Genomic DNA, 26313 nt, shown 5'->3' with positions numbered 1-26313 from the left:
CAGTTAAGCTTCCTCTCTCAGGATCATGACATCACTTCCTGAAACCAAATGCTCAAAACACTGTTCTAGCCTACATTTTCCCTGCCTCCTCAAAGCCCACTTCCAAAAGCAGGATGGAAACACTTAACATACTGCAAAAGACACTGCTAGCATGCCAGTTAAAGAGTCCAGCAGTAAAACTGACTTTGTATATCAAAGTGAATATAAAAGAAATAGTCTATGTATTTATTTTTCCTCTGGCTTAAAAAAAAAAAAAAAAAAAAGCAGCTTGTTACCAACTTGCAAAAAGCAAAAACCAAACCAGCCAAAAACCTTGATTGTCTTAATTTTCCAATTAGGCAAGCAATTTAGTTATGCTAGGTATTTTGAAATCAATTAAATATTAGAAGCACATACCTATTATACAATGCACAAAAATATATTTCTTGAATTATTCTCTGACCTTATACTATAGATCAGTGCTTCCCAACCTTTTTTGGCTGTGACCCTAAACTGGCCACCAACAGGACCCTCCGGACCCGGTGCTGCGGGGGCTGCTGAGAGCAGAGTGTGGTGGCAGCCTGGGGGAATGGAAGCTTCCATTGTCCCCTTTGTGTGCAGTGGCCTCGCCCCATCCACCCACCTTCTATTTCCGGGCCATACACAACCCTATTGAGGACCCCTCATGACCCTAATTTGAATCGCACCCCAAGGTTGGGAACCAATGCTATAGATGCTTACCAGCTTATCTTCTGTTGAAGTAGATGGACTCCTCTTGGCAGGAGGAACATTGCTATCTTCAGTATCAGTAGCACACCTTTTCCAAGATGTTGACTCCAAATTAAGAAATGGCTCTGTTAATGTTCTTTGTGGTCCTTCAATTTCTGTACAGTTGTCTACGGACGGAGCAACAACTTCACCAACTATGGGTGTCATGGATCCAATGCTTTATTTATAGCACAAAAACATTATTGTGAAGTTACTCTTATTAAAATCAAAATTAGTAGTGTACATGATAAAAATTAAAAGTAAACATGAATATTTCCTTATACTCTTAACTTCAATCTTTTTGAACCCTTGAGATTTTCATCTAAGTGGTAAGACTTGTAAGTTTTAAACCATGAATTAGGAACTTTCCCTACCCTTACAAATATGGGCTCTGTTTTCTTCTCTGTATTATACATTTTCTACTTTAACTGTATATTTTGTCCATTTCTCCTGTATTTCTCCTTTTAGGATAAGCATACATGTTGCTGCATTGTGCTAGACAGCTATATTCTTAGCAAGTTCCAACATATTTACCCTAAAGCACCCTAATAATTAGCCCAACTGCTCAGAAACAAATACAAATGTAACTGATATAACATATTGGTAATTTACCTCTGCTCTCCCACCGTTTTTGCTCCATCTGTATTGACTGGACTGAGTATTATTGGGGCTGGCAGCAATGGTTCTGAGGTACGTTCAAGTGAAACAGACCCATCACTGTATTCTTTAGAGTCAGTTGGGATTTCCACCAAAGTTAAAATAAATGTTTGTTCTTCCAGGTCTGGTTGATATTCATTGTTGCAACCACTTACTGCTAGAATTTGTAGAAAAGAGAGGAGAAGAAATAAATTTTAGCACTTCAACAGCTACAGAAATCATTCTAGCTGTGCTCTGTACCATAACCATAGTAAATGTCCAGTTTCTTGTTCCTTGGGCATAAAATGCTAAGAGTCTTGTAAAGATAACACTGCTTGGTCCCTTTTAAGATAAAAGGAAAGATCCAGAACTCTCTCAAACTGCCCCTTTTGGAGCTAATTAAGGAGCTGTATATAATCTCTACAAGGAGTCCCAACCAATGTCTTCACTTAACGTTATGAAGACAACAGTGCCCTGAAAACATGCAATGCATGAAGATTCACCATTTTCTTTAAACACTCCCCTACAGTACATGTAAGGTTGTTTCTGTCACAGCAACAAAAGGTTTTAAAGCTTAGTTTTCTTCAATGACCCACAACTTAACATTTAAAAATAGTTCCCATCAACAACTTCCTGTCATTCTAATCACCAGCATTAAGTTGCTTTACTAGCATATACAATCAAAACACATCAATATGGTCAAAGAAAGCTCTCAATTTTTTTGATCCACCTTTGCACAAGTATATTTTATATACACAAACCCACAGACTAAATACATACACATGCACTAAAAAGTGCTTCTGGGAAGCAGTGACCCAATATTCTTAACAAGATTCCTGGGCTACCACACTGTTTTGCTATTTTAGACCATTAATGCACTGTACCTGAAGTCTCCTTTGGGCTGGTTAAGCACTGATGATGAAGTTTGTGAGCACTTGCCTCAGTCTACAAAAGCATATCAAGCAGAAATATTAGTAAACCTGGCAAATAATACTGGAAACCAGAAAAAGTCTAGTGTCTCATGAAGATGCAGGGTCTTGTTGAACACTAAGCAAGCGCTGAATTTGGTTATGGTGTGACTTTTTTTAATGTTTACCTCCAGGTACTTACGTGAAAGGATACTAATACAGGGACTAGCAACAATTGGAGAACAGTAAATAAGGCATTGCTTTACATATAATTCATATGCAGAGCATCATCTTCATTTTATAATAATAAAATATTAAAAAGTTTATATTTCCCACAGCAAAATCTTGCCAAAGCTGACTCACATGATGGATTCCTCAGCAGTGCAAAGAAAAATCATTAGTTGCGTTGCCAATTATGGAATCGTTACGGAGTCTGAAGAAAAACATTCAGCTTAGTCACTCACCTTTCCCCTCCTGTGTCATGGCAGACAGCACTGTTAAAAACCAATATTTTACAGCTATTTCTTATATTTCCTCCCCCCAGTATTAGGAAGGCCAATTCAATCTTGTACTTTGTTTCACTTGGTATGGTCAGCTGAGCTCTCAACCAAGTGGGCAAAAGAACCTAGTTATCCTTCCTAAGTTCTTTGTTGGTCAATTACTAGGTACAGGGCTGTCCAACTTGCAGCCTCTGGGCCACATCCAGCCTGTGAGTAACACATGGCCTGCAAGTTCCTGCTAGCTGTCACTTCCTGCATCACTCCTGCTGCTGTAGAGGCCAGGGTCTACAAACTCCTACTCCCCTTCTCCTGTTTCTACTTCCTGCCAGGAGGGGGAACAAGGATCCAGGCTACATAGCACATACAACAGGAAAAAGCTGGGCTGCCTATCTATAGTGCATGGCATGAGAGTGAGGCAGGAAGTCAGGCTGTCCATGCTCTGCGTACGGTATGGGACCTGGCTCCCTATTGGGGGCAGGAAAATAAGTGCAGTGTATATCTGCCGTAATTCATCTGGTCAACCATCATAGATTATGGTATGTTAGACTATACATCCCTGACTCTTCTATTTAGCAGCTCTCAGTGGATGTGTCCTCCATGAGTGTCTAACCCAGAGCGAGCAATTATTTTGGGCAGAGGGCTGCTTACTGAGTTTTGGCAAGCCATTGAGGGCCACATGACAGGCAGCCCAGGGCAGATTAATATTAATTTTCTAAATTCTGGGGGGGCCCTGTGGGCCAGATAGAATGGCCTAGCAGGCCACATCCAGCTCCCAGGCCGCATTTTGCCCATCCCTGGTCTAACCACTTTTTAATGAATCTGTCTATACCAGTTGCACCTGCAACGTCCTCTGGCAATGAGTTCCACAAATTAAATATACACTATGTAATTCCTCTTGTTTGATTTTACCCCTGCTTCCTGTTCATTTAAAAAAACCCACACCAGACATGCACAAAGCTTGAGAAAGTAAACTTCAAGGGGGGGGGGGGGGAATGGGACACGGACGGATGACGGGGAGGTGAAGGGAGTCCGCATAACTAACTTTGTGTAAGTGCACATTAGAGATACCTTGGGCCTGAAATACAATAATCAGCCAAATAGTCTACAAATCATAGGGTTTGAAGCCAGGAAAGACCATTCATAGATGGTCACCAATCCCTTCTGCGCCCCCATAATGAATTTATAGGCAGCCACAAGGTTGCCTCTCAACCTTCTCTTGCGGAGGCTGAAGAGGTCCAGGTGCCCTAATCTCTGCTCGTAGGGCTTCACCTGCAAGCTCTTAACCATATGAGTGGCCTTCTCTGGACCCTCTCCATGTTATCCACATCCCTCTTAAAGTGTGGCACCCAAAACTGCATGCAGTATTCCAAATGCGGTCTGACCAGTGCCCGAAAGAGGGGAAGTATCACCTCCTTGGTTCTGTCTGTCATGCATCTGCTGATGCATGATAAAGTGCAGTTAGCTTTGCTGACGACTTCGTCACACTGACAACTCATGTTCATCTTGGAGCCCACTCGGACTCCAAGATCCCTTTCCACTTCCGTGCTGCTGAGCAGGTCATTTCCTAGGCAATAGGTGTGCTGGACATATTTCCTCCCTAAGTGCAGCACTTTGCATTTCTCCTTGTTAAATCGCATTCTATTGTTTTCTGCCCATTTGTCCAACCTGTCCAGGTCTGCCTGTACTTGTTCCCTGCCCTCCGGTGTGTCCACTTCTCCCTACAGTTTTGTATCATCCGCAAACTTGGACAGAGTACACTTCACTCCCTCGTCCAAGTCACTGATGAAGACATTAAAGAGTATCGGTCCAAGGACCAAGCCCTGTGGGACCCCACTGCCCACATCCTTCCAGGTCGATACCGACCCATCCACCACCACTCTCTGGGTATGACCCTCTAGCCAATTTGACACCCACCAGACTGTGTAATCATCCAAGTCACAGCCTCATAATTTGTTCACCAGCATGGGGTGGGATACCGTATTGAAGGCCTTCCTGAAGTCTAAGTAATTGATATCTACCCCTACTCCTGCGTCCAGGTGTTTTGTAACATGGTCATAAAAAGAAACTAGATTAGTCAGGCATGATCTATCTGCTACGAACCCGTGCTGGTTTCCCCTCAGCATAATTTTTCCTGCTGGGCTCTCACATATATGAGCCTTAATAATCTTTTCAAAGACTTTGCCAAGGATGGAGGTGAGACTGACTGGCCTGTAGTTGCTTGGATCCTCCTTCCTCCCCTTCTTGAAAATAGAGACCACACTGGACCTTTTCCAGTCCTCCAGGACCTGGCCCAAACATCACAAGTGCTCAAATATTCTTGCCAGTGGCTGTGCAACGACATCAGCCAGTGCCTTCAGTACCCTCGGATGGAGCTCATCCGGGCCTGCCAACTTAAACGCACCCAGTCCTTCCAAGTGACTCTGCAACATCTTAGAGTCAATGCTTGGTGGTCTGGTGCCCTGCTGTTGCCTCTCTACGATCCCATTGTGAGACTTGTCTTGCCCCTCATTTAGGAACACTGAGGTAAAGAACTCATTGAGGAGTTCAGCCTTGCCCCCCCTGTCTGTCACCAATTGCTTTTGCATGTACAGTAGTGGTCCTATACCACCCTGGGCCTTCTTTTTACTCCCTATATATCTGAAAAACAATTTTTTATTATCCTTAACTTGGGATGCCATCCTCAGCTCCATAGTAGCTTTGGCCTTTCTAACTGCCTCCCTACAACTGCGAGCTGAGGAGGCATACTCCTCTTTAGTAATTTCTCCCTGTTTCCACTGTTTATACGTCCCATTCATCCATAGTCAGATGTATTTTCCATCACCTTCCATTATACTTCATCCACCTATTTCTGTATGAATGGAACGGTCAGAGCCTTTATAATTTTCTCAAGATATTTCCCATTTTAGTCTTTGAAGTCAGGCATTTCTAGACCATAATATAAAAGGGTTTTTTTGGTTACCTGAAGTAATTCAACTGCATATAAGTTGTTCTCAGCATCACAGGAAGTTCCTTCAGGAAAGCCAAGTGTAAAACTTTGACCAGGATCATTCCCTAGCCCAGGTTGACAAGACTCTACCTTTGGAGATGTGATGAGAGCTTTTACCTCTCCCAGAGCTTCCCAAGTTTCTCTCATCTCTTTTTTGGTTCTGAAAGATTTACACAGGTAATCTGAAATCAGTTGACCATATATCAGAGGATTTTAAAAAAATCAGGTATCATCTAAGCTTTAACCATTCTGCACAGACGTGTTTATATAATGCAAAAATCTTATAAGCATAAAACCAAACTTCAAAGCTTTAACAAAATTAATCATTTATCATATCAAGGCAAGCCTAAACGGTAACACCCACATGTAGTCTATACAGCATATATATTAGGCTTTTTTTTTTTTTAAATCTGCCACAGAATCAGGTTGCTGCCCCCCAAACATGCAATAGCTAGAGAAGCCAATTTCCTAAAACTAAGAATTATAACTTACATTCACCTCCCTAGATTATACATGGATTTCAAATGCATGCTTTTGAAAATGTAGTCCAGAGTATTTAAGGCAGATACTTAGCATATACATAAAGCAGGTCTTCGTACCTCTCAGCTTTGTCTCCTTGTTTGACAAGGTCTGTGCTTCTGGATGCAGAATTATCTGGACTGGAAGGACTATTCTCACCTGATCGGATCTTCTGATCTAGTTCCACCACCTCCTCTTCTGCACTGTCACTTAGTGTTTCGTCCTCTAAAATTAAAAAAAAAAATTATGAGCCACTGCTATGCTGTAACTGCTTTCCAAGAAAATTAAAACTTACATAGTGAGAACCCTAACCAAAACTTCCAGTTTTATATTAATAGATAGGTTTAGATACAACACTACAGTATAGATGTATATAATTCATTAGCTGAATATCAAGCTTTTGAAAATGTGATGCTTCTTTGTAGACACAAATAGGGAGCTAAGCTTTCTATTTTAGTTCTAAGCATAAGATTTTCAGAAAAAGGAGCCCCTGAATCCATTAACCTATTTTTTTAGTTTTAGTTTTCAGAATTTGGTAATAAAAAGAACCTTACCACTTTCAACTTGCACCAATTGCTCCACAACTATTTCTGGACTCTGAGATTTCTGACAAGCATCCCCATTTGTTTCCAATATTCCAACATTTGGTTTAGGCCTTGGCAAAAGGCATCTTGTCAATCCTGTGTTACAAGCTTTAGGGACAAAATGATCACTAAAAGAAAGCAAGAAAAATGTTATAAGCAGACTTTAACACTTCATTATTGAATGTTAACATTCTGCATTCAAAGGTAATTAATACCCATAATGAGGTCCTTGGTTAGGGGCAGTTGGGAGTCAGGAGATCAAGAATAGGTGGTGGAGTCAACAGAAGACAAGGAGGCCGGCAGGAACAAAAGCAAAAAGACTGGTTGATTTGAGGACCAAAAGGGGCATATTTACAACAGCCAGCATGCATCCCTGGTCACTGAAATCTTGAAAAATGTAATGTAGCATAATTTTTTAGAAATTAGTAAGAGTAGCCAAGTTGATCTTGATAGTCTGGGAATGTATTTTTTGAGGTGCAATTCACAGTTAAAATAACTCAATGAAGTTACAGTACTGACAGGTTGTGTTTTGTTTTTTTGCTTTCTTCATCCTAGTTCCAGGAACTAGGCTTCTACCTGTGGTTCAGTGTCTTTAGAAAACAACCCAGGTAAAAAAAAAAAAATAAAAAATGGCCAGTCATGTTTGGAGAGTTTTAATTTTTTTTTTCCAGGCACAGCCCTAATTTGAAGCGAGTTTTCTGTAGTGGTTTCCTAATCCCATACAATTTCCCCGACCGTAACCCACAAAAATTCATATTTAAAAAGTTGGGAAGTGGGGGGAGGGAGATGGAGGCATACATGTGAAGTGAACTGTACAACCTATGAACAGCTAGAACAAGTATTATATGCCAACTTAAGAGCACCTAAGGGGAGCAACATCACAGTACAAATTACTCTAGAAAAGGACTGAAGTGGTAATTAAATCAACCTGCTGTGTCCAGCATTTTCATTGGCATATTCTTCTCCACCTATTCCTGTTCCAGTGCTTTGGTCCTCTAGAATGATTTTGTTTCCATCCTCCAGTGGAACCAGTTTGTTATTAGTAGCAGGTGAAGAAAGTGAATGCTCACTAAGAACTGCACTGTGCTCTGCATAAGGTTGATTTACAAAGCTACCAGCCACATCCAGCTCATCTTGCTCAGGCAACACTTGTGTCCATCCTTGTTTAAAAATAAAGACAGACCTAGTTAAAAAGCAGGCTGCACACAAACCCATTCACAGGCAGATCATCTTCAGATATTTTTCATTATAACCCACATTCTACAAGGATTCAGTATCTCACATATTGCATTGGTTAGCTAGGGTGCAAGGAATAACTCCCCCAAATGAGCAGAGATGTTAACAGCCTAATTCTGGGATAATAAGAATGATTCAGCAGCATAGCCAACTTGGGTGGTAAACAATTCTTCTCACTGAAAGGTAGAAAAGATGAAGCAGAACGTTAGCACTTACTGACTATATTAGCTGAGCTTTTCTCCATTTGCCTGACTCATGAGATACTAGTATCCATGAAATCCACCCAAGACAAAAAAAGCAATTAACACCCCTCCCCCCCAAACTCAGAAAATGTCTAGGGATATGGAAAACAAAATCAATTTGGAGCAGTTTCAAAAGGGAAAGGGGAGATGATGTGTACTGCTGTAGTCTTGTGCAAGCAAGTTAAATCACTCCAACTTTAACTCCAGATGAAGCAAGTTTAAAGTGGGAGCAGTTCTACCACATCTTTATTTCTTGCACATATAGTGGGCTGCTGAAAGACATTATTTTACATTCATCACACATGCATGGCAGGATGTGTGATTTTGGGATTGGGGATCAGATCCCAGCCATGCCCTACTTGCCAGTGCAGGGGGGAGCCTGGAATCATGATCCTGGGCTTCCCCTACACCACTAAGTTGAAAGTGAGGTGCTTGACAATAAGCTGATTGTCAGCCATCCTTGCAGACTGCACTATGGCCAGTTGGAGGCCTAATATGGACCCAATTTAGCCAATGATCATCTGATCATCAGCCAGCAGGAACCACACCAAGGCACGTTCAAGTCCTGGAGCCAGATGATTGTCAGTTCTGGGAACCACTCTGGAGCTGATTAGAACCCCAGTATGGTTCTAGATCCAGCCAACAATCAACAGGCAGGGAGAACACTGGGACTGGTTGGAGACTCTGGCATGGTCCTAACCCTGCCACAACTTCAATTTACAGGGCAGTAGAAACCAGCCATAAACATTTTACACATTTTTGTGTAATATTTTTGTGACTGATATCCCTATTAGTGATGCCATAACTTTCTTGGATACATGGCCAGATTACTATAAGATGCGATAAATAGACTAATCACTTGTTGGCTAGGGACCGAAGTTACACATAAACTCATTTAAATGTTCAGAAAGTGGTTTAAACCTGTAACAGAACATAAGTTCAGTGTACATTAACCAGTTTCAAAACGGCCAAAACTGGCTTAAGATATACCTGGTTGAATGCAATATCAGACCTAAGTGATTTGGGTCAAACAGTTAATGGAACTTCTGACCCAAATCCCTTTCTGGTTTAAGTTAAACCAGTCCCACAGCATGCTCTGCATCCCTGGGTGGGGTTGTGCTCTCGGCTCTAGAGAGCAGGGCTGGCCCCGCCCCTCTGCTCTCTAGCCTGAGCCCCAGCTGAGGCAACAGTATGGCAGGACCAGCCCAGGCTGGGCTGCAGGGGCAGAGCCCTTTCCAGCAGGTGCAGCACAGTGAGAGGGAATCTGAGCCGCTCAGTGGCAGCAGCCTAGCCCAGCGTGCACAGGCAGCGGCTGGTCAAGCAGCAGGCTACCTGGGCTGGCTCGGAGGTGCCAGCAGGCCTGGAGCCCAGCAGCCACCCACTGCAGGGGCTTGCTGCAGACACACAAGCCTCCACAGCACCTCCAAGCTGGCATGGGTAGCCCACTGCCTGGCCAGCCACCACCCATGCACACTGGGCCAGGCTGCTGTCACTGACAGGGCTCAGCTTACCCATCACTGAGCCGCAGCTGCTGGGAAGGGCCACACCCCTGTGGCCAGGTCCAGGCTGGCCCTACCATACGGCTGCCTTGGCTGCCCCGGGCTATGGGAGTGGGCCCTCCTCAGCAGCTGTAGCTTAGGTGACAGCCGCTGCCAGCACCCAGGCTGGGCCAGCCCAGGCAGAGCTGCACAGAGCCCCCGCTCCCCATCCCATAGCAGTGGGGGAGGAAAGGGGAGGAGGAGGGGGAAGAATCCCCCTCCAGGGCCCAGCAGCGGAGCTGTGTGCCAGGATTGTTCCCGGCTGTCAGGGAGCTGTTGTGGCTGGCAGAGCTCTCCCTCTCCTCCTTGGGGGTCTGGCCATCTGTCCATGCTCCTGTCTGGCCATGCTCCCTCTTCCCCTACCCTCTGAACCCTGCAGGCCAAGGTGGGGATTTAAAGCCTTCCTAGTCGCACAGACCTGCCAGGGCCTGGCCACACTCCCCACCCCCTCAGCTCAGCTTCCCTGCAGAAGGGAAGGTGGGGCACGCTCTAGTGCCCCGGGCTTCTGGTCTGAGCCACTGCAGGCACATGCCTGCATTTCCAGAATGAAAAGTGAATGTCTATCCACTTGCAAATTGGTTTGATCTCTGCAGGTTAGACTAACCAGCAAAGATTGAATCAGCTCAGGCTCGGGTTTTTTGAATGTCTGTCCCTAGCTCTTAAGTGTAAGGTCTACCAGGGTCTGCAGTTACAGCACAACAGGTGCATATTTCAGAGCAGCAGCTTCCCCACCCCTTTTGCAAACCATCCAACTGAACATTTGTGTATGCCTGAGGGTAATGTTTTTTCTGGGCCCCCTAATGCTGTGCCACGGGCAGCCTCTGACTGTGGCATATGGCAGATCAGGGAAGGGACAGGCAGCAAGACAGAAGATCAGGCAGAAAGCAGAGCAGCAGATCAGCAGGGGATGGGCACTGGAGTGGCACAACTGTCAAAAGGGTTGGCGCCACTGATCTAATGCATCTTGTTCTTTTTCTAGGTGCAAGCTCTCTAGGGTAGAGACTAACTCAATATTCATGTCCTATTCAGCAAAACACATTGTTCTGCATGATCATGTTGCTCTGCAGGCAAAAAGGAAAGGAATATGTACTAATTTGATACTTATTGTAAATGAAGCTTCCATTAAAAGTTTCACCTCCCTTGAAGAATGAATGGATGTACAGATTAATACACTATCTTTGCATTATTGCCTTTTTTTTTTAAATATAAAACACAAAAATTAAAAAAGGCCCTAAAACGAGCTATATGAAAACCCTGTCAAGGAAAACAAACATTTTATCCACTGAAAGATCAGCTAACACTACTGAACATTCTGCACCTCTTTTCCGAAAAGTTCAACAGCCAATACATGAAGAGCTAATGGCCGAAAAATTGAAACTTAAGTTGCTTATTCTCCCCTCCTTGGTCTTTGATCCAGTTACACATAGTTACATCAGTTCTAAATGTGAGTGGCCATGGAACTATCAATCAATTACTGACACTGGTTTTCCTTTTCTTTTTATTGTCAGCTCTGCTCCTTCGACAGAGAGGAACACATTGTGCCTGTGAAGCACTGTCAGCCTCAGCTAATTCAGGACATGAAATAAACATGTCAACAAGCTGCAGGAATACTGCAAAAAAAACCAACAACCCAAAAAACAAAAACAGATCAAGAAAACTGATCCATGCATTTTTAATAACTTGTTTTATGCATCTTGGTGGTGCAGGGTCCAAAGTTGGGGCAGACTATAGCTCATACCCACACATAATCCAGCAAAATCCTCTCTTAGGATGCAAAAGAAGAAGTGAGCAAGGAAAAGATGCTAACTGCCCACTACTTACTCAAGTGCCACCCTGCCTGTGACACAGCTAGGGTAGATACTCATGTCACAGGGCACATCAGTATTCCTTTCAGAGTCACATGAGCCTCTGGGTAGCATAATGTAACGAACACTACTTAGGCTATCCTGGCTCCAATACATCCTGCTTCCTAGCACCACTAAGCACAAAGTAAGAATATTCTGATCTACTGCTCTGCAATAGGATACAGAAGGAAGGTCCAAAAATATTTCTACCCTACCTCCATCCAACTCTTAACCCATCAGTGAATCCATGAAGCTGAAAGGAAGCTTCAACCCATAAACTGGAGCCTACCTTTAGCGCTTATTTTTAACTGGAACATTGGATCTCCCATTGCAAGCAAAGTCATGGCAGCTTCTGTGCTTCCATCATTAGCCCCTGTGGAGTTGTTCACAAAAACTCAAGTCATAAGCAGTTACACTCCTAGATGTTAAACTCTTTTTTTTTTTTTTTGGATCATGGAAGTGTTACACTCACTAATAAATCTAAATATCTTTTCAGGGCTCTAGATTTCTGCTAGGAACACTTAATGCACACTGCAATCTTCATTCATTAAACAGAGTACTCTAAGAACATTCAGAAAGTATTGTTTGTTCCCATTTGAAAGACAAGAGATGAATAGAAGCAACAATTTGCTCAAAGTCACACAGGCTATTTGCAGTAAAAAGTTTAGAATCCAGACCTCCAGTCCCTTAGCCTTTACCAATTCAATTTGTTAACACGGCACTTCCATCTGGCACAAAGCTATCCTTCTCTCACCGAAATAAGCCCACAGAGTTTAAATAGGATTTACCCAATTAACCAAAGGGTCATTAGTCATTGACTTCTTAAAGCAAAAATACTTCTTACAGTTAATTTCATGACATTTCTAAAATAGGCAAGGCAATTCTAAAAGCCAAAGGATCAACTGGACATAGGGAAGCATGCGCACTCTACTGGGCAAGAGGACAGAACGAATGAGCTCCCAGTACTTCCTAGCCACTAACATTTGGGGCATGTGAATGTTGTAGGCTCCCATAAAAGCTACTCTCCCTCTAGCATAGTTACCCACAACACGGGTAGATGTTGAAGGGGTTGACAGGACAACCACAATAGCCTTGTAACTCGTGGTCTCTTGCGATGGACCATACTGAAGAAGGTGAAGTGTCATAGCTCCTCTAAAACACAGAGCCTACCACACCTCACTAGCTCAGGTTTTGTTGGTCCACAGGATGTGCAAGCTGCTTCTAAACTCAAAATTCCTTCAGGGAAAACACTACATTATGGATGTCAAAGCAGACAGTACTCATGAACACGTTTCTTCAATATTTACCTGTGTCTGTCTCCGGATTTTCATGTGTAGTCACTCCCTTGAAAAGGGGGAAAATATCAATTAAGACCAAAACCCCAAATTAATCAAGTGAATCTGCAATTTGAACAATTCCCAAAGACTACTTTGTCATTTCAAAGATTTGCTTGAGCAACTCAACTTGATTTCAGGTTAAAGGCTTTACATATTAGTTTTGAGGAAGTTGACTAAGCTACCTGACCTGCACAGTTAATACTCATGCTGTGCTCACCCATTATAATATAACATTATTGTCCTCCGTGATCACAGATATAAAAAATGCACACAATTATCAAAAAAAATAATACTTACCACAATTTGTAAGGCATTCAAATTTTCACTACTTTGTATCCCAGTTTGAACAGGTACATTTAAATCAGGAGACAGAGATTCAGCAGTTGTGACACATGGCACGTCTGGAACATTCACAGAAATTTCAAGCTGTAAAAATAGAAGTTATTTGTTTATTAGCTCAAAAGAGGGGGGAAAATACCACTAATTTTACATATTCACATGTACTTAGTGCTTTTTCAGTGTGAAGGACTTGTCCTCCCTACAATCCGTGCTATGTATGCAATATTAAACTACACAATTGGAAAAAGGAAAGAGTACTATGTGTGTTACAGAAAAATGCTGGAAACGCAACTGTTCAGGTTTCTGAACTGCTTCAAATTATGAGATTACATTTCCTGTTGTTTCTTTCTTAAACTTCAAGTGTATAAAAGTCAAGGAAGTGCTTTGTGCTATTCTATGGAAAAAACGTCCAAATTTCTAAGTTTGCCTGCACACGCACAATTTGGCAGATAAAATTATCTGAGGATTCTTTATCCTCCATCCCCTCACAGTGCCCATGTGCTAACCAGAGAGCACATAAACCATCCTCAAGGAATACAGACAGTCTCTCCTGTGCTCTAAACACTCCTGGGTGCCAGCACCAAGGGAGTAGAAGAAACAGCTTAATTTGAATGCAAAAGGGAAAAAAGCCAGACTTTAGGAAAGAAAGCTTAGACTGGAAAGAAGGAGAAGAGGAGAGAAGAAGGGAGATGAGGACTGATTTACCAAGACAAATAAGTCTCAGAGTATGAGAGAAGAGACAGACTGGGGTGAGAAGCTGGAAGAAAGGGGTGGGAGAGAAATAGAACAGAGAGTATGGACTCAAGAATGGGGACAGAAAGATCTAACCACTCCAAACCACTCGCTTCCCAAACCCACAACAGATTTTATTGGGTTACTGTTGGGTTACTTATTGGATTACTGTTAGTTTGAGTAGCAGAGATATATATTTTGGATCCAAAGTTTCCAATTGTGCTGATACTCTATGAAGGTACTGGCCTGACTTCACATGATAGAATTCTTTGATTTAAAAGTCTAGACACTATATTCTAGTAATTAAAAACAGCATGCTGATCATACACAAGACTCAAGTTAAGGTTCTACACGCAAACCTAACATTTCAGCTGTTCTAATTTGAGCCCGTGAGTGCACCATTTAGCAACTTTAACACTTTGGAACAGTCTTTGTGTAATATATACACATTACATTTATAAAAGAATGTATAAATATCAAGAAACAAGACTGCTATGATCAAAGGGAGAAAAAGGAACAGGTTTGAATCCCTGACACTTATACATAATAGTAATTGGTTTGCACCTGTTCTACCGTAGGCCTCAAGCCTGCAATGGGCTGCACAAGTTCAGATCTGTGACCAAACAGAGTGCCAATGAATAAAATGTGGTGCTCTTAAAGCTACAGAACTCACTGCAGGATTGGACCTGATGCAGTATGTTCCTTGGGCAGGGATTACCCATGCATCTTGTCCCAAACCAAGAGGGTGCCTTCTGCTACTACGCCTCTGTCAATTAAGCTCACTGCACTAAGTGAAACAAGTGCAAAAGATGGCAGTAGGAGGAAACACTACACCCCAACAAATTAACATGTCACACCTCTACAGAACATTGATGTCATACCTCTTCCATGGTTTCCTCAATCTGGACAGGAACAGGTTTTGGAGATCGAAGACCTACAGGAACAAACACTGGAGCTTTATTTACTTCTTCCGGAGCAAAACACTCATCTTCATCATCCAGTTCAAAGTCATCTGCCTCATCTTCATCCTCTTCCTGTGAAGCCCTGAGAGTCACCAAGGTTACCTTGGAACTCCTATGGTCTTTCCCAGATTTCTTGCTGCGAGCAGGTTTTGAGCCTCTGCCTCTGGTGACATTTGGTTTGAACTTCCGACACCATTTCCCCTTTTCAGAATGATCCGCCTCAAATTCAGATGGAAATGAAGTAGCTGCTCTTAGCTCAGAGATTCGTTTCGGCAGGGCTATTTGTTTGGATGATCTTCTCCACTGCCTTCTAATACATATTAAAATTAATTAATTAATTAATAATAAACAAAAACAACAACAACGACTTTTAGTACAGCAGCAGCCTAAACATGAAGAGAAATTAATGTTACAGGTCACAGCAAGTTCACTGGTAATGATTACCATCATGATAAAAGGGCAAGGCATATGTAATTAAATACTGACAGACGCTGGCATAAAGGTCCTTCCTTTAGTCAGAAATGCCCACTCATTTGCAAGCAAGCAAAGTACTAATTTGCATCATGGATAGTCAATTTATTTTCTTAACTTCTAGCAGAAGTTTATTCTAAAACTCTGCTGTGGAGTAAAATTTAGAAGGAACTGGTAAGGAAAGAGTTATTTTATTTCGAGGGATCAAAAGTGTACATATTCACTTCAACTTAGTAGAGATTCTTCTGATACTGACCTCACGTAAGTGTCTCTCCTAAGACGTCAGTGTGGATAGCAGATCATTTGTTTTTTGTCTCTGCTAATTGATATGAAATATAATTTACATTTCCCAAGGTGAAAATGTCAACCATGACAAACTAGTCAGGGAACTCGCATGCATATGTGCACATTCTACTAAAAGGAGAAACAGGAAGAGCAAGAAATTCAAATTCTGGGACCATAACAGATCTGATTAAACTCTCTAAACCTGCAGCCCATATTAAAAAACGTTTAGTTGCTTTACCTTGTCAGCTTGTCTGAAGTCTTCTCTTCAGCAGCAGAGAGTTGAGAATCATCTTGTTCTATTTGATTTTCACTCTCTGACGATCTCTCCAGGGACTGGAATTTTCTGAATGGCCTGCTTCTTTTATGGGGCAATTCCTCAGAAATATTTTCTCTTGAAACCTCTGAAGGTGACACTGCTTCCGCTAAATTAGCAGACCCATGCTAAGTAGACAGTAAGACAGTACGTTTTATTAAGATTTATGTTTGATAATATTTATAGGGCACTTAACAGATTGTCAGGGGTAAGGAAATGGAGGCGTGAGGGGAAAAAAGCAGTTTCTAAAGTTTAGGAGCATGTACAATACTGACATCTGCTTCTTTTTAGAGAATCCCCTGTTAATTGGGGTTGCAGTCAAGCCTCTGAAGTAGACATGCCAGAGAAAGTCAAAGGGTGCTAATCGGTATTTTTTCTGTACAATGGCATAATGCTCAATGCCTTAGTTCTGGACAACCAATGGCCAAATCTGTGCTGGTTCATAACTAGCTAGTATAATTACCATGAGTGGCAACAAACAGCCAGCTGGGAAGAGGAGGCCACTTCCATTTTCTGGAAAAGCAAATACTACACTTTAATTAAGGGGGAAGGGTGGGACGAAAGGTGTGAAAAGATGCATTTTTCATCTGCTCTGGAACAAACTGAAGAAACTACTAGAGCTACTTAAAGCGAGTTCCATGTTTGGTAAATACTATATCAGAACATTTCCCAGAACACAACAGCCTCCAGTCACATATTTAAAGTATACATATTTAAAGAAATAGTCAGCAGGAATGGCTGCCTTTATATACATGCTCTTCAGTGTCTGCAAAACATTATTCAAACAGGCTGGTAAAGCTGGGTATATTTGTGCAAATAAAAGACATTAAGTAATGCATGCAGTAAAATTATAAAAAAGGAAATAAGTTATTTGTAAACAGTTCAGAAAAATGTAAGCTTTGCACATGTTTGACACAGGCAAAGATTCAAAGAGATAATTTAACTTTTCTTATCCATGGACTGGATTTCTGCAAAAAAACAGATAAGTTAAGGGGACATAAGCTGCTCCAATTCCAAATTTTCAGTACTTACCACTAATGCGTTTAATTTTTCTGATTTGCTACTCCCACACAGAATGAGATCCTCATCTGCATTTCCAGCATCACACTTATCCTCAATTGTGCTTCTTCCCTCACCAGGCACTTCTCTCCTAGTTTTTTTCACTAGATTTGGCTTAGGCCTCTGTAGATGGCCTCTCCGTAACTGTGAAGGTTCTCTCTTACTTGGCTTGCTTTCTTCTTCAGAAGTAAATTTATCACTCAACCTAAGAAAATATTGAGAATACATCTTGCGCTTCAGCCAATTCTAAAACCCTTATTGATATAAATACTTGTAAACCCTACCCAGAGTGAACCAGAAAATAAGAAAGCCTTACATAAAAGGTTCATCCATACTTTAATTTTTAATCCACTCATTATGAATGAAAAGGAGAGAAGAGAAGACTACATGTTTTCAGCTTGTTTATGGCTGGATAGGGATTTTACCATCCTTTCAGGGTATGGTGAGTATTTTGGGGCTGAGGGAGGTAAGGGCCAGCCACTGTGGGAATCATGGAGTACTCAACATTAAAATAAACTTAAATTCATTAATCTTTCATTTTCTTTTGGTGGGGGAGGGGGTAGAAAATAGATGACAAGCTGTTTGTCCTATTATCATCATCTACTTCCCTTGGGACAGAAAGAAGGGGCAGTTTGGTTTTTTGGTATTAATTACCAAGAGCCTGGATCTCTCCCATAAAATAGATCCAATGGTTTGAAAGTCTGAAACATGAGAGCAACTAGAAGGAACATAAGAAGCAGCCAGATGAATATAGAAATAAAGCTTACTTGAGAAAGGTCTCATCTTGGGAAAATGAAGAGGTTAATGGTAATTAAAGTACGTATATTTAAAGTATGATGCATGTGAATTTTGATTAACTAGATCAAGATTTGGTCATAGTGAACAAAAACAAAAATAAAAACAAAAACAGGGAGCCTAGCATTATAGGCTACATGACTGATCATTTAACATGGCTCTCTCAAGCACTGTAGTGCTTTCAAGAGACTTTTAGTTTTGTCAGGCTGACCAGTATCAGCACGAATAAAAATATCCGTGGATTACATTCCTGTATACTTAAAGTTTAAGAAAAGGCAACATGGACTGGAAGACAGACTTGTGTTTAATTCCCAGCTCTGCCTGCAGTTTGCTTTTGGGCAAAACATTAGTTCTGTGAATCTCAGTTGTCCTTCCTGCACTAAGAGGATAACAGTACTTACACCCCTTCCTTGTAAAGAACAACCAATATCTACAAATATAAATACCATTAGGCTGCCATCATCCATACTGGCTACATACTGTAACAAATAAAAAAAATAAAAGGTTGTGTGGATAGGGAGATTTCTGGCACCATGCCAAGCTTTTCCAAGAGGATGTGGAATGTGAATAGCAAAAAACCAAAACTAAACGAAACAAAACAAAAAAGAAGAAACAAGAGAGAATGGAAAATGGGGCTAAAGTATTTTTTTAAAGGATTTATTTCAGCTCCTTTGTCCCATCTTCCCCTAGAAGCTTGGAACCAGGATATCTTGTTTTACTGAAACTACATCTTAGTCTAATCTCTCAGGTGTATGTATTCACTATTAATACCTTGTTCCTGGTATAACTGTCTGGATCCAGATTATGTTAATACTCCTTAGCATGCCAAATGATCTTGTTAGAATTTCCACTATTTTTTTTAAAGAAATGGTTTAAAAACTAATTTCTCTGATAACTTTTAGTCAGCATAATCAGAAATTGTTATAATACATTTTAAGTGATTTCTAGAAAAAACCTCTTTGCATCCTTGGGGCAAAATCCTCATCTCTGCTCCACAAATCTCATGGGGACTCTAAAAGCCCAGGATTCCAATGGGAAAAATTCATCTAGCACTCAGTAAATAAAAGTTGCTACCTGTCTTGACTAGCATGGGGCATGGCCACAGCACACAGCACCAAAGATGTTCCAAGTATCATCAGGGCTCAGAAGTGGGTCGGAAAAGATCACCATAACCAAAACAAGCCCCCCCTATCTAAAGTTATAATCACATACCACCCACAGGAATAGGTGGATGCATAGGGCACTCCCCACATAGCCAACCCTCCCAAGCACCCTCTACTTTGTCTGCCACGTTACACATATACAAATGTTCCCTGCCAAATTAGCAAAATAAGTCAGACCTGCAGGCCAGCATTTATCATGAAGGTGAGTAAATTAGGTATATTTTTATAGTGACTTTTTCCACTTCGGAAGTTGAGATTTGTACCTACCATACAGAGACCTAAAATACTACTTCAAGCATGTCATAGCTAGTGAGATTCAGGTACACAGCAGATTTCCTTGCTGTTTGTCGAGTCCCTCTCAAGGGACAGCAAAAAGCAAGAGGTATCTTGCTCCAAGATCAAAAATACACTTTAATGTAAAGAAAAAGATATTTATGTCTATATTAGTGGTGCCACCTAGTGATCCTTGCCACAGTTATATTTTACTGCTTGCACTTAATATCAGTCTTGTAAAAGGCAAACTACAGAAAAATAATTGGATTAATATTTAGAGAGTTTTAGAAGCCCTTTTAAATGTAAGAGTTACCATTACCCTTCAGAATTATCTGGAAGGCTTTCCACAACTTCTGTTGACACAAAGCCCACTTCATTTCTCTGACTATTGCATTTCAATGATTTCTCAGGGGAAAAAAGTTCTTCTGATTGAATAATTTTTTTTGGAGAAGTGATGCCACTGCAATCCGGACCATCTTTTTTGGACAAATCCTCCAGGACAGTCGGTGTTTCCACTTCAGCCTTTATTTTAGAAAAGCAATATTAGCATAAAAATGTACTAAAGACACACAAATCATCAAAATCTGATTTTGACTGATCTCTGAATCATAAAACTACTTTCAAAGGATTCAAGTCATGCATGGGACCTGTCACTGCTGCTCATTGTTAAGAAATAGCACCTTTTCCAGTAGGAAAAGGAAATAATTCAATACAACCTTTTGTGACCAGCTTCAATAGGTCACTGGAAAAACATGACAATGACTGGCCTGAAGCATGCTTATGTACACATATATGTTAAGTGCCAAGGTCACAAAAGTAACAACTCACAACACTGAATTTTTATAAAATTGAATAAACAAGCAGATCATAGAATTGTTCCTAACAAAAATCCAGGTCTTCCTACAGTGCTCACTAACATGGTACTTAAGAGCCTAATATTAAAGTCACATCACAAAGATATAAAAATATGTTTTAATTTGTTCTTCATGGCTAGGGACAGACACTCAAAAAGTCTGAGCCTGAACTGATTCAATTTTTGCAGGTTAGTCCAACCTGCCTAGGCAGAATCAGTTCGTAAGATACCTCATAGGCATCCCCTTTGGACTGAAGAAATGCAGGCACATGCCTGCAGTGGCACAGGCCAGATGCCAGGGGAGGGGAGAGGGTGCTAGAGCAGCCCTCCCTTCCCTTCTACAGTGCTGAGCTGAGTGGGGCATGGCCAGGCCCTGGCAGGATGCTCTGATTAGGGAGGGGTTCCCTCCCACACTTGCTGGTCAGCAAGGGAGCCAATAGGGGTTTACACAACATTTATCACCCCATCAGCAAAACAAAAGTGTCTCTCATTAGTTCAAGCTCTTTTTAAACAACTTTTTCCAAGGAAGGAACAGAGAGAGACATTACCAGCTACTTGCTGATTTGCTCCAAAGAGCCCTACATCACTGTGCTGTCTGTCTGCCTTTGTCCTGTCTCTCACAGCACAGATTGTAGCCAGCATGTGGTATGCTAGCTAATGCTGAGGTGTCTGTATAAGGCAAAGGGGAGGGGGAATCCCTGCTTGAGCAGGGAGCGGTGGAGGGAGGTTGAAGCAGGAGGAAGCCAGACAGACGCACTGTACCTGCAGTCTCAGCCAGAGCTCCAGCCAGGGAGCAGAAGGGCAGGAGACCTGCTGGGCTGGAGCAGACAGCAGAGCCCCGCCCAGGGTTGTAAAGCCAGGAAGGGGTCTGGGACAGACACTGCATAAACTGGTTTGATGCAAATCAGTTCAGTCTGATACTACATTCAGCCAGATTTATCTCAAACTGGTTTCAGTCATTTTCAAAGTGGTTTATGTGCACCAAACATCTGTTCTGTTACACGTTTAAACTGGCTTCTGATCATTTAAAACTGTTTGTGTGTAATGTCTGTCCCTAGCCCATATGACCACTTAACCAACTACTAAGCCTCTTCATTAAAGTTGTATTTGCAAAGATCTATTAACAAGCATAAAAATAGAAATGTGAATAAAATCCTCACTTTGGTAGAAAAACTAACACTACAATCCTCATGTTCCAGAAGACTCATTTCCATTTGTCCTGCTTCTCTCTCAACTGGAGCAGTATTTTTTTCTGCTGATAGTTCTCCTTTCTTGCTAGACAGCCTTCTTATGCTTGGTCTAGTCCCCTGGAACCGATGCCTCATAAGCTGTGCTGGTCTGATGGCACCTGGTTTATTTTCTAGAGAACTGGATTTTTTAACACTAAGTATCCAAAACAAAAAAATAATGTCACATTACTATGTTTAGTGAAAAAATGTTACTGCAGTCACTGCTATTTAGTTTTTCAAAATCACTATTTATACAGGAAGGTCACAAATCATTTCATGCTGTGAATTACGAGTCATGGTAAGAAAGTGGCCTTTTCTTATTTAAAGTTTCTAACACTTGAAGAACCTCTACAACAAACAAGCAGAGTCTTGTACCAAATTTTTCTACTATTTCTCTGCAGTTTCTCCCACCTACGCCCACTCCAGTTAATGTCTTTTGAATGTTAAATAGTATCAGGGTGAAAAGATTTCAAAGAGCTGGCTTTGGAGATTCCCAATTTCTTGAGCTAAAGTTCTTCAATCTTGGCACTGGGTCTGGAGATGCTTCTATCCAAGTATTTGTAAAAAAAAAAAATCAAGAACAGGATTGCATTAATATTTTCTGGGGTTTAAAGGGCATCAGGGCAATCTTTACATTTGCTCTTAAGAGCAGGAAAGCCCCAAGAGTTTAAGGGCAGAAGGGCAGTGGGAGAGGTGCCACAGTGTGTAGGTACTACAGTGGGGAAATGCCAGAGGGTAGACTGGGAAGAGGGGAGGAGAAGGAGGTAGTGCCAGGACCACAGATGGCAGGAGTCAAGCCACTTGACTCGACCCCTGCCATGTGCCCCCTCCCCTTCCTCCCCACTTCCTGGCCTTCTGCCACTGCTCTTCCCTGCTGTAGTGATGAGAAAGACAAATTTAAGACCACCCCTCCAACAATTAAATTCTACACACAGAAAATTATAACAAATTTAGAAATATTTCCACATGCAGAATCTAATTATTAGGGCGTCGTCTTGAATTTGAGGTCATCTTGGATTCACATAAATACACAGTATATACTTGGAAAAACCCTGCCACCACCTGTTGGCAAAACCCATTCAAGACGGCAGTAGAGAAACAGTAACCAGTAACTTGGCTCATCTAGAGAAATCTGCATAATGAAAACATTTCTTCATATTGTTTTCCAATGGGAAGAAAAGTAATAACCCCTGTATACAGATTTGTTACTTATATTTTTTCCCCATGAAACACCTGGTATAAAAGTAACAAATCTGTTACTACATTTTTTTCCCCTCAAAACTTTTGCCACAAAAACTTGGCTCACCTGCTTTGTTCATCTGACACATTTTGTGAAATACTGGGCACTTGAGATTCCTCTTGTTCTGTCCATTTTTCACAACCCAACAACTTTTCTGAAAGTTCAGAACGTATGACTTCATTTTCACCCTTTACCTTGGGCAGAAAACATGTCAATAGTTGTCATAAAGAAAGGAAACATTTTTCTGTTAGCAAGTACCAAAATTTTCCTATGCAATCCTTTTTTAAAGCTTGCATTTTCTTCAGTGGCAAACCAGATTTTTACAGAAATTTCTTAGCTTTTTTTGGAAGACAAAGAAATACTGTGCACCTGAGCAAGTAACTCCAGGAAACTGAATATCTATGGTCCAGGGAGGTGATACTTCCCCTCTATAGGGCGTTGGTCAGACCGCAGTTGGAGTACTGCGTGCAATTCTGGGCGCCACACTTCAAGAAGGATGCGGATAACCTGGAGAGGGTACAGCGAAGGGCAACTCGTATGGTCAAGGGCCTGCAGACCAAGCCCTACGAGGAGAGACTAGAGAAACTGGACCTTTTCAGCCTCCGCAAGAGAAGGTTGAGAGGCGACCTTGTAGCTGCCTATAAGTTCATCACGGGGGCACAGAAGGGAATTGGTGAGAATTTATTCACCAAGGCGCCCCCGGGGGTTACAAGAAACAATGGCCACAAGCTAGTAGAGAGCAGATTTAGACTGGACATAAGGAAGAACTTCTTCACAGTTCGAGTGGCCAAGGTCTGGAACGGGCTCCCAAGGGAGGTGGTGCTCTGCCCTACCCTGGGGGTCTTCAAGAGGAGGTTAGACGAGTATCTAGCTGGGGTCATCTAGACCCAGCACTCTTTCCTGCTTATGCAGGGGGTCGGACTTGATGATCTATTGAGGTCCCTTCCGACCCTAACATCTATGAATCTATGAATCTATAGTTAGGTATTTAATTCTCCTAGATCCAGGGTGGTTACACAACCAGATACCAAAGTTTCAGATATATTAGTTGTATTTATATGTAGCACCTTTCAGAGGTTTTTAATGTAAACTACAAAGCTAGATGAATTATGTTTTGATAAAACACAGGGGATAGCTAATTATACTCCATTTTACAAATACTCAAAACGAAGGGCAGAGGCACCAAAATTACTTGTGCAAAGTCACACAAAGTAAATCCAGCCAGCATATGGCAGTAGCAGTGTAGCACAAAACAAAAGCTTCCAAAATAAAAATAGCTCTGGATGAGACTAGGACACTCTTTGATGCCTTTTCTGGCCACTCTTACTCAGTTTCTTCAGCAAGGGGTTTATTTAAAATCAGAAAGGATTATACTAATTTTTAAATACTGATACAAGTTTCAGCAGCATTACTTGGATGTGCATAATCTTTCCCTCCATGTTGCAGCCCAATTAAGAAGTCAGATGCACGTGGTTTTCCGTAAACCTTTACTTATTAGTTGAACCAGAGCAAGGACCCTGTTGTGGTATCATATGCAATAGCTCAACATGTTAAGGAGTCTACCATATATTACATCCTCCAAACACTGATTTATTTGGTGCTTAACTGTTGCATATACTTGTTTTGGAGAAGCTAAGCAGATGCAAGGCATTTTACTGAAATTATTTACTCCTCTCAAACTTACTGCGGTCAGTGAGCTACTGGCAGATTCATGTTTATGCTGTATTGATTGTTCAACTTCAGATTCATTTTTTTCCATTGCTCCTGTTTCTTTCCTCCCAACTCCTCTTCCTATATTTGGCCTGGGCCTCTGAAATCTGCCTCTCACTAGCTGGACTGGTTGAAGAGAGCTTGGTTTACTTTGTTCTTGAGAGATATTTTTGTTGTAAAGCCTGAGGAGGAGAAAATGCACATATCGGAACACCTAAATACTACAGAAACTTAATATAAGGACCTATAGATCCATTGATCTAGATTTCATAAGATACTGTGTTTCTGGAAGAAAGACAGGCATGAACACAAAAACCTCATTAAATATGCATAAAAACAGTGGCAGTTCCTTTTCTTTTCAACAAGAACTTATAAGAGCAGAGCATTATAGAAATCTCAGTACTGACTGATTCCATTACACAAGTCAGCTGCATTATCCTTATTGTTTGCTCACTTACTGTTACAAAAAATTTGTGATATCCACTGGGTCCCTTCAGATATAAGAGTAAATTGAGTTTATGCTGTAGTTTAAACGCGCCCAATTATCATGAAAATATTGAAGTAGGTATCACTTATCAAAATAGTACCTTTGACACCTGGAAGTTAACATATACTAATTTGAAGCTTAGGACAGAAATAAACTGAGTTAGAGCATTTCTATATCCGCTACATAAAAAAAGTTCTACAACTAAAGAAGTATTATCACCTGCTTTTCTTAAGCAAATTAAAAGACAAAACAATTCCCTTTAAAAATTCCCTATTTTGGGGAAATAAAAGTATCCACAACCTTACCCTACAGCAATAGGTGCAGCAATTTCCTGGTTATCTGCAGGTGGAAAAAATCTGCTGGGTTCATCACTCTCAGATCCTGACAGCTTCTTTGGGGACTGATGAACTAATGGTATTACAGATACCTCCCGAGAGTCAGCAAGGTCTTTCTTTCCTAAAGGCAGGACATCACATTTTGCTGTTTTCTAGAAGACATGTAATAAGGCAGCAAACATCAGAGTCAAAATATACTGTACAGAAGAAAGGATCAGTCTAAAGAGGGACACCTTGTGAATCCATTACAATTATTATTAAATACTGCTTATAAGCTTCCTACCCATACCCACCCACACCAAATCCTAATAAAAAACTGAAGATACCAAGCAATGCTGTGCTTGGTTCCACACATCTGAAGGCTCAACTCTAATTACAAAGAGACTTACATCTAGGTCAGGAAGCAAGCTGCATTCACAGTCAGACTGCAAACTTTTTTCTTCTTTATCAGTGTTGTCATCAGATACATCTTTATCTGCTCCTGACACTTCCTTTTTTCCAGCTGACCTTCCTAAATTGGGCTTTGGCCTTCGAAATCGACCCCTTAATAGTTGTGCTGGCTTATCTTTTCTTTCTTGTTTTTGAGAACCTGAATCTCTGTTTGAGCAAAGAAAACACGAACTGAAATATATGCAACAACATAGTAAAGTAGAGCCACATATGATGGCACCCAACTTTGTGTTAAAATTAGCTATTTTACAGAAGAGCACATATGCTGCCCCACCAGTATAGTAACCTAAACACACAATCCCTGGCTTTCAATTATTTGAGTTATTGCTAGAGATGAGTAAGGATCAGAAAAGTTAGCACATCACATATCAGAAAGAGTTTTAAACCAGCACTGGCTGGATTACAAAGTAAAAGTGCTGGGAACCAGATGCACTGGTAAAAAGCAAGGGCAGCTTTAGGATAATTGCGGCCTACTTCCTTCCCCCCACCCACCAAGATACGCAACTCATAAAAGAAGTTTGATTCACCCTGTCCTATAGC

At 41.3% G+C, this 26313-nt stretch overlaps 1 protein-coding gene across 8 annotated transcripts in view; it reads right to left on the bottom strand.

Annotated features, from left to right (window-relative positions):
- The window catches only part of BDP1 (B double prime 1, subunit of RNA polymerase III transcription initiation factor IIIB), an 81182-nt gene that overhangs the window by 11060 nt on the left and 43809 nt on the right, over positions 1–26313 (bottom strand). For 6 of the 8 annotated variants that reach the window (XR_009461104.1, XM_059725078.1, XM_059725084.1 and 3 more), the window contains exons 18-36: positions 25713–25920; positions 25294–25475; positions 24476–24683; positions 22858–22985; positions 21483–21705; positions 19789–19991; positions 17212–17443; positions 16105–16307; positions 15030–15420; positions 13375–13503; positions 13048–13084; positions 12030–12113; positions 7809–8040; positions 6851–7008; positions 6377–6521; positions 5751–5937; positions 2268–2328; positions 1360–1561; positions 721–925 (exon numbers count right to left, since the gene is read on the bottom strand). Coding sequence is in view for 7 of the 8 variants with exons in the window: in XM_059725078.1 (XP_059581061.1) it covers positions 721–925; positions 1360–1561; positions 2268–2328; positions 5751–5937; positions 6377–6521; positions 6851–7008; positions 7809–8040; positions 12030–12113; positions 13048–13084; positions 13375–13503; positions 15030–15420; positions 16105–16307; positions 17212–17443; positions 19789–19991; positions 21483–21705; positions 22858–22985; positions 24476–24683; positions 25294–25475; positions 25713–25920 (3418 nt within the window). In the remaining variant the exon portion in view is untranslated. The remainder of the gene's footprint in view (positions 1–720; positions 926–1359; positions 1562–2267; positions 2329–5750; positions 5938–6376; positions 6522–6850; positions 7009–7808; positions 8041–12029; positions 12114–13047; positions 13085–13374; positions 13504–15029; positions 15421–16104; positions 16308–17211; positions 17444–19788; positions 19992–21482; positions 21706–22857; positions 22986–24475; positions 24684–25293; positions 25476–25712; positions 25921–26313) is intronic. The other 2 variants (XM_059725080.1, XM_059725079.1) reach the window with 2 other exon arrangements.

The sequence above is a fragment of the Alligator mississippiensis genome, chromosome 3, assembly GCF_030867095.1.
Source record: "Alligator mississippiensis isolate rAllMis1 chromosome 3, rAllMis1, whole genome shotgun sequence".
In the NCBI taxonomy this organism is placed as follows: Eukaryota; Metazoa; Chordata; order Crocodylia; family Alligatoridae; genus Alligator; species Alligator mississippiensis.
This window is presented reverse-complemented; position numbering and strand designations above follow the sequence as displayed.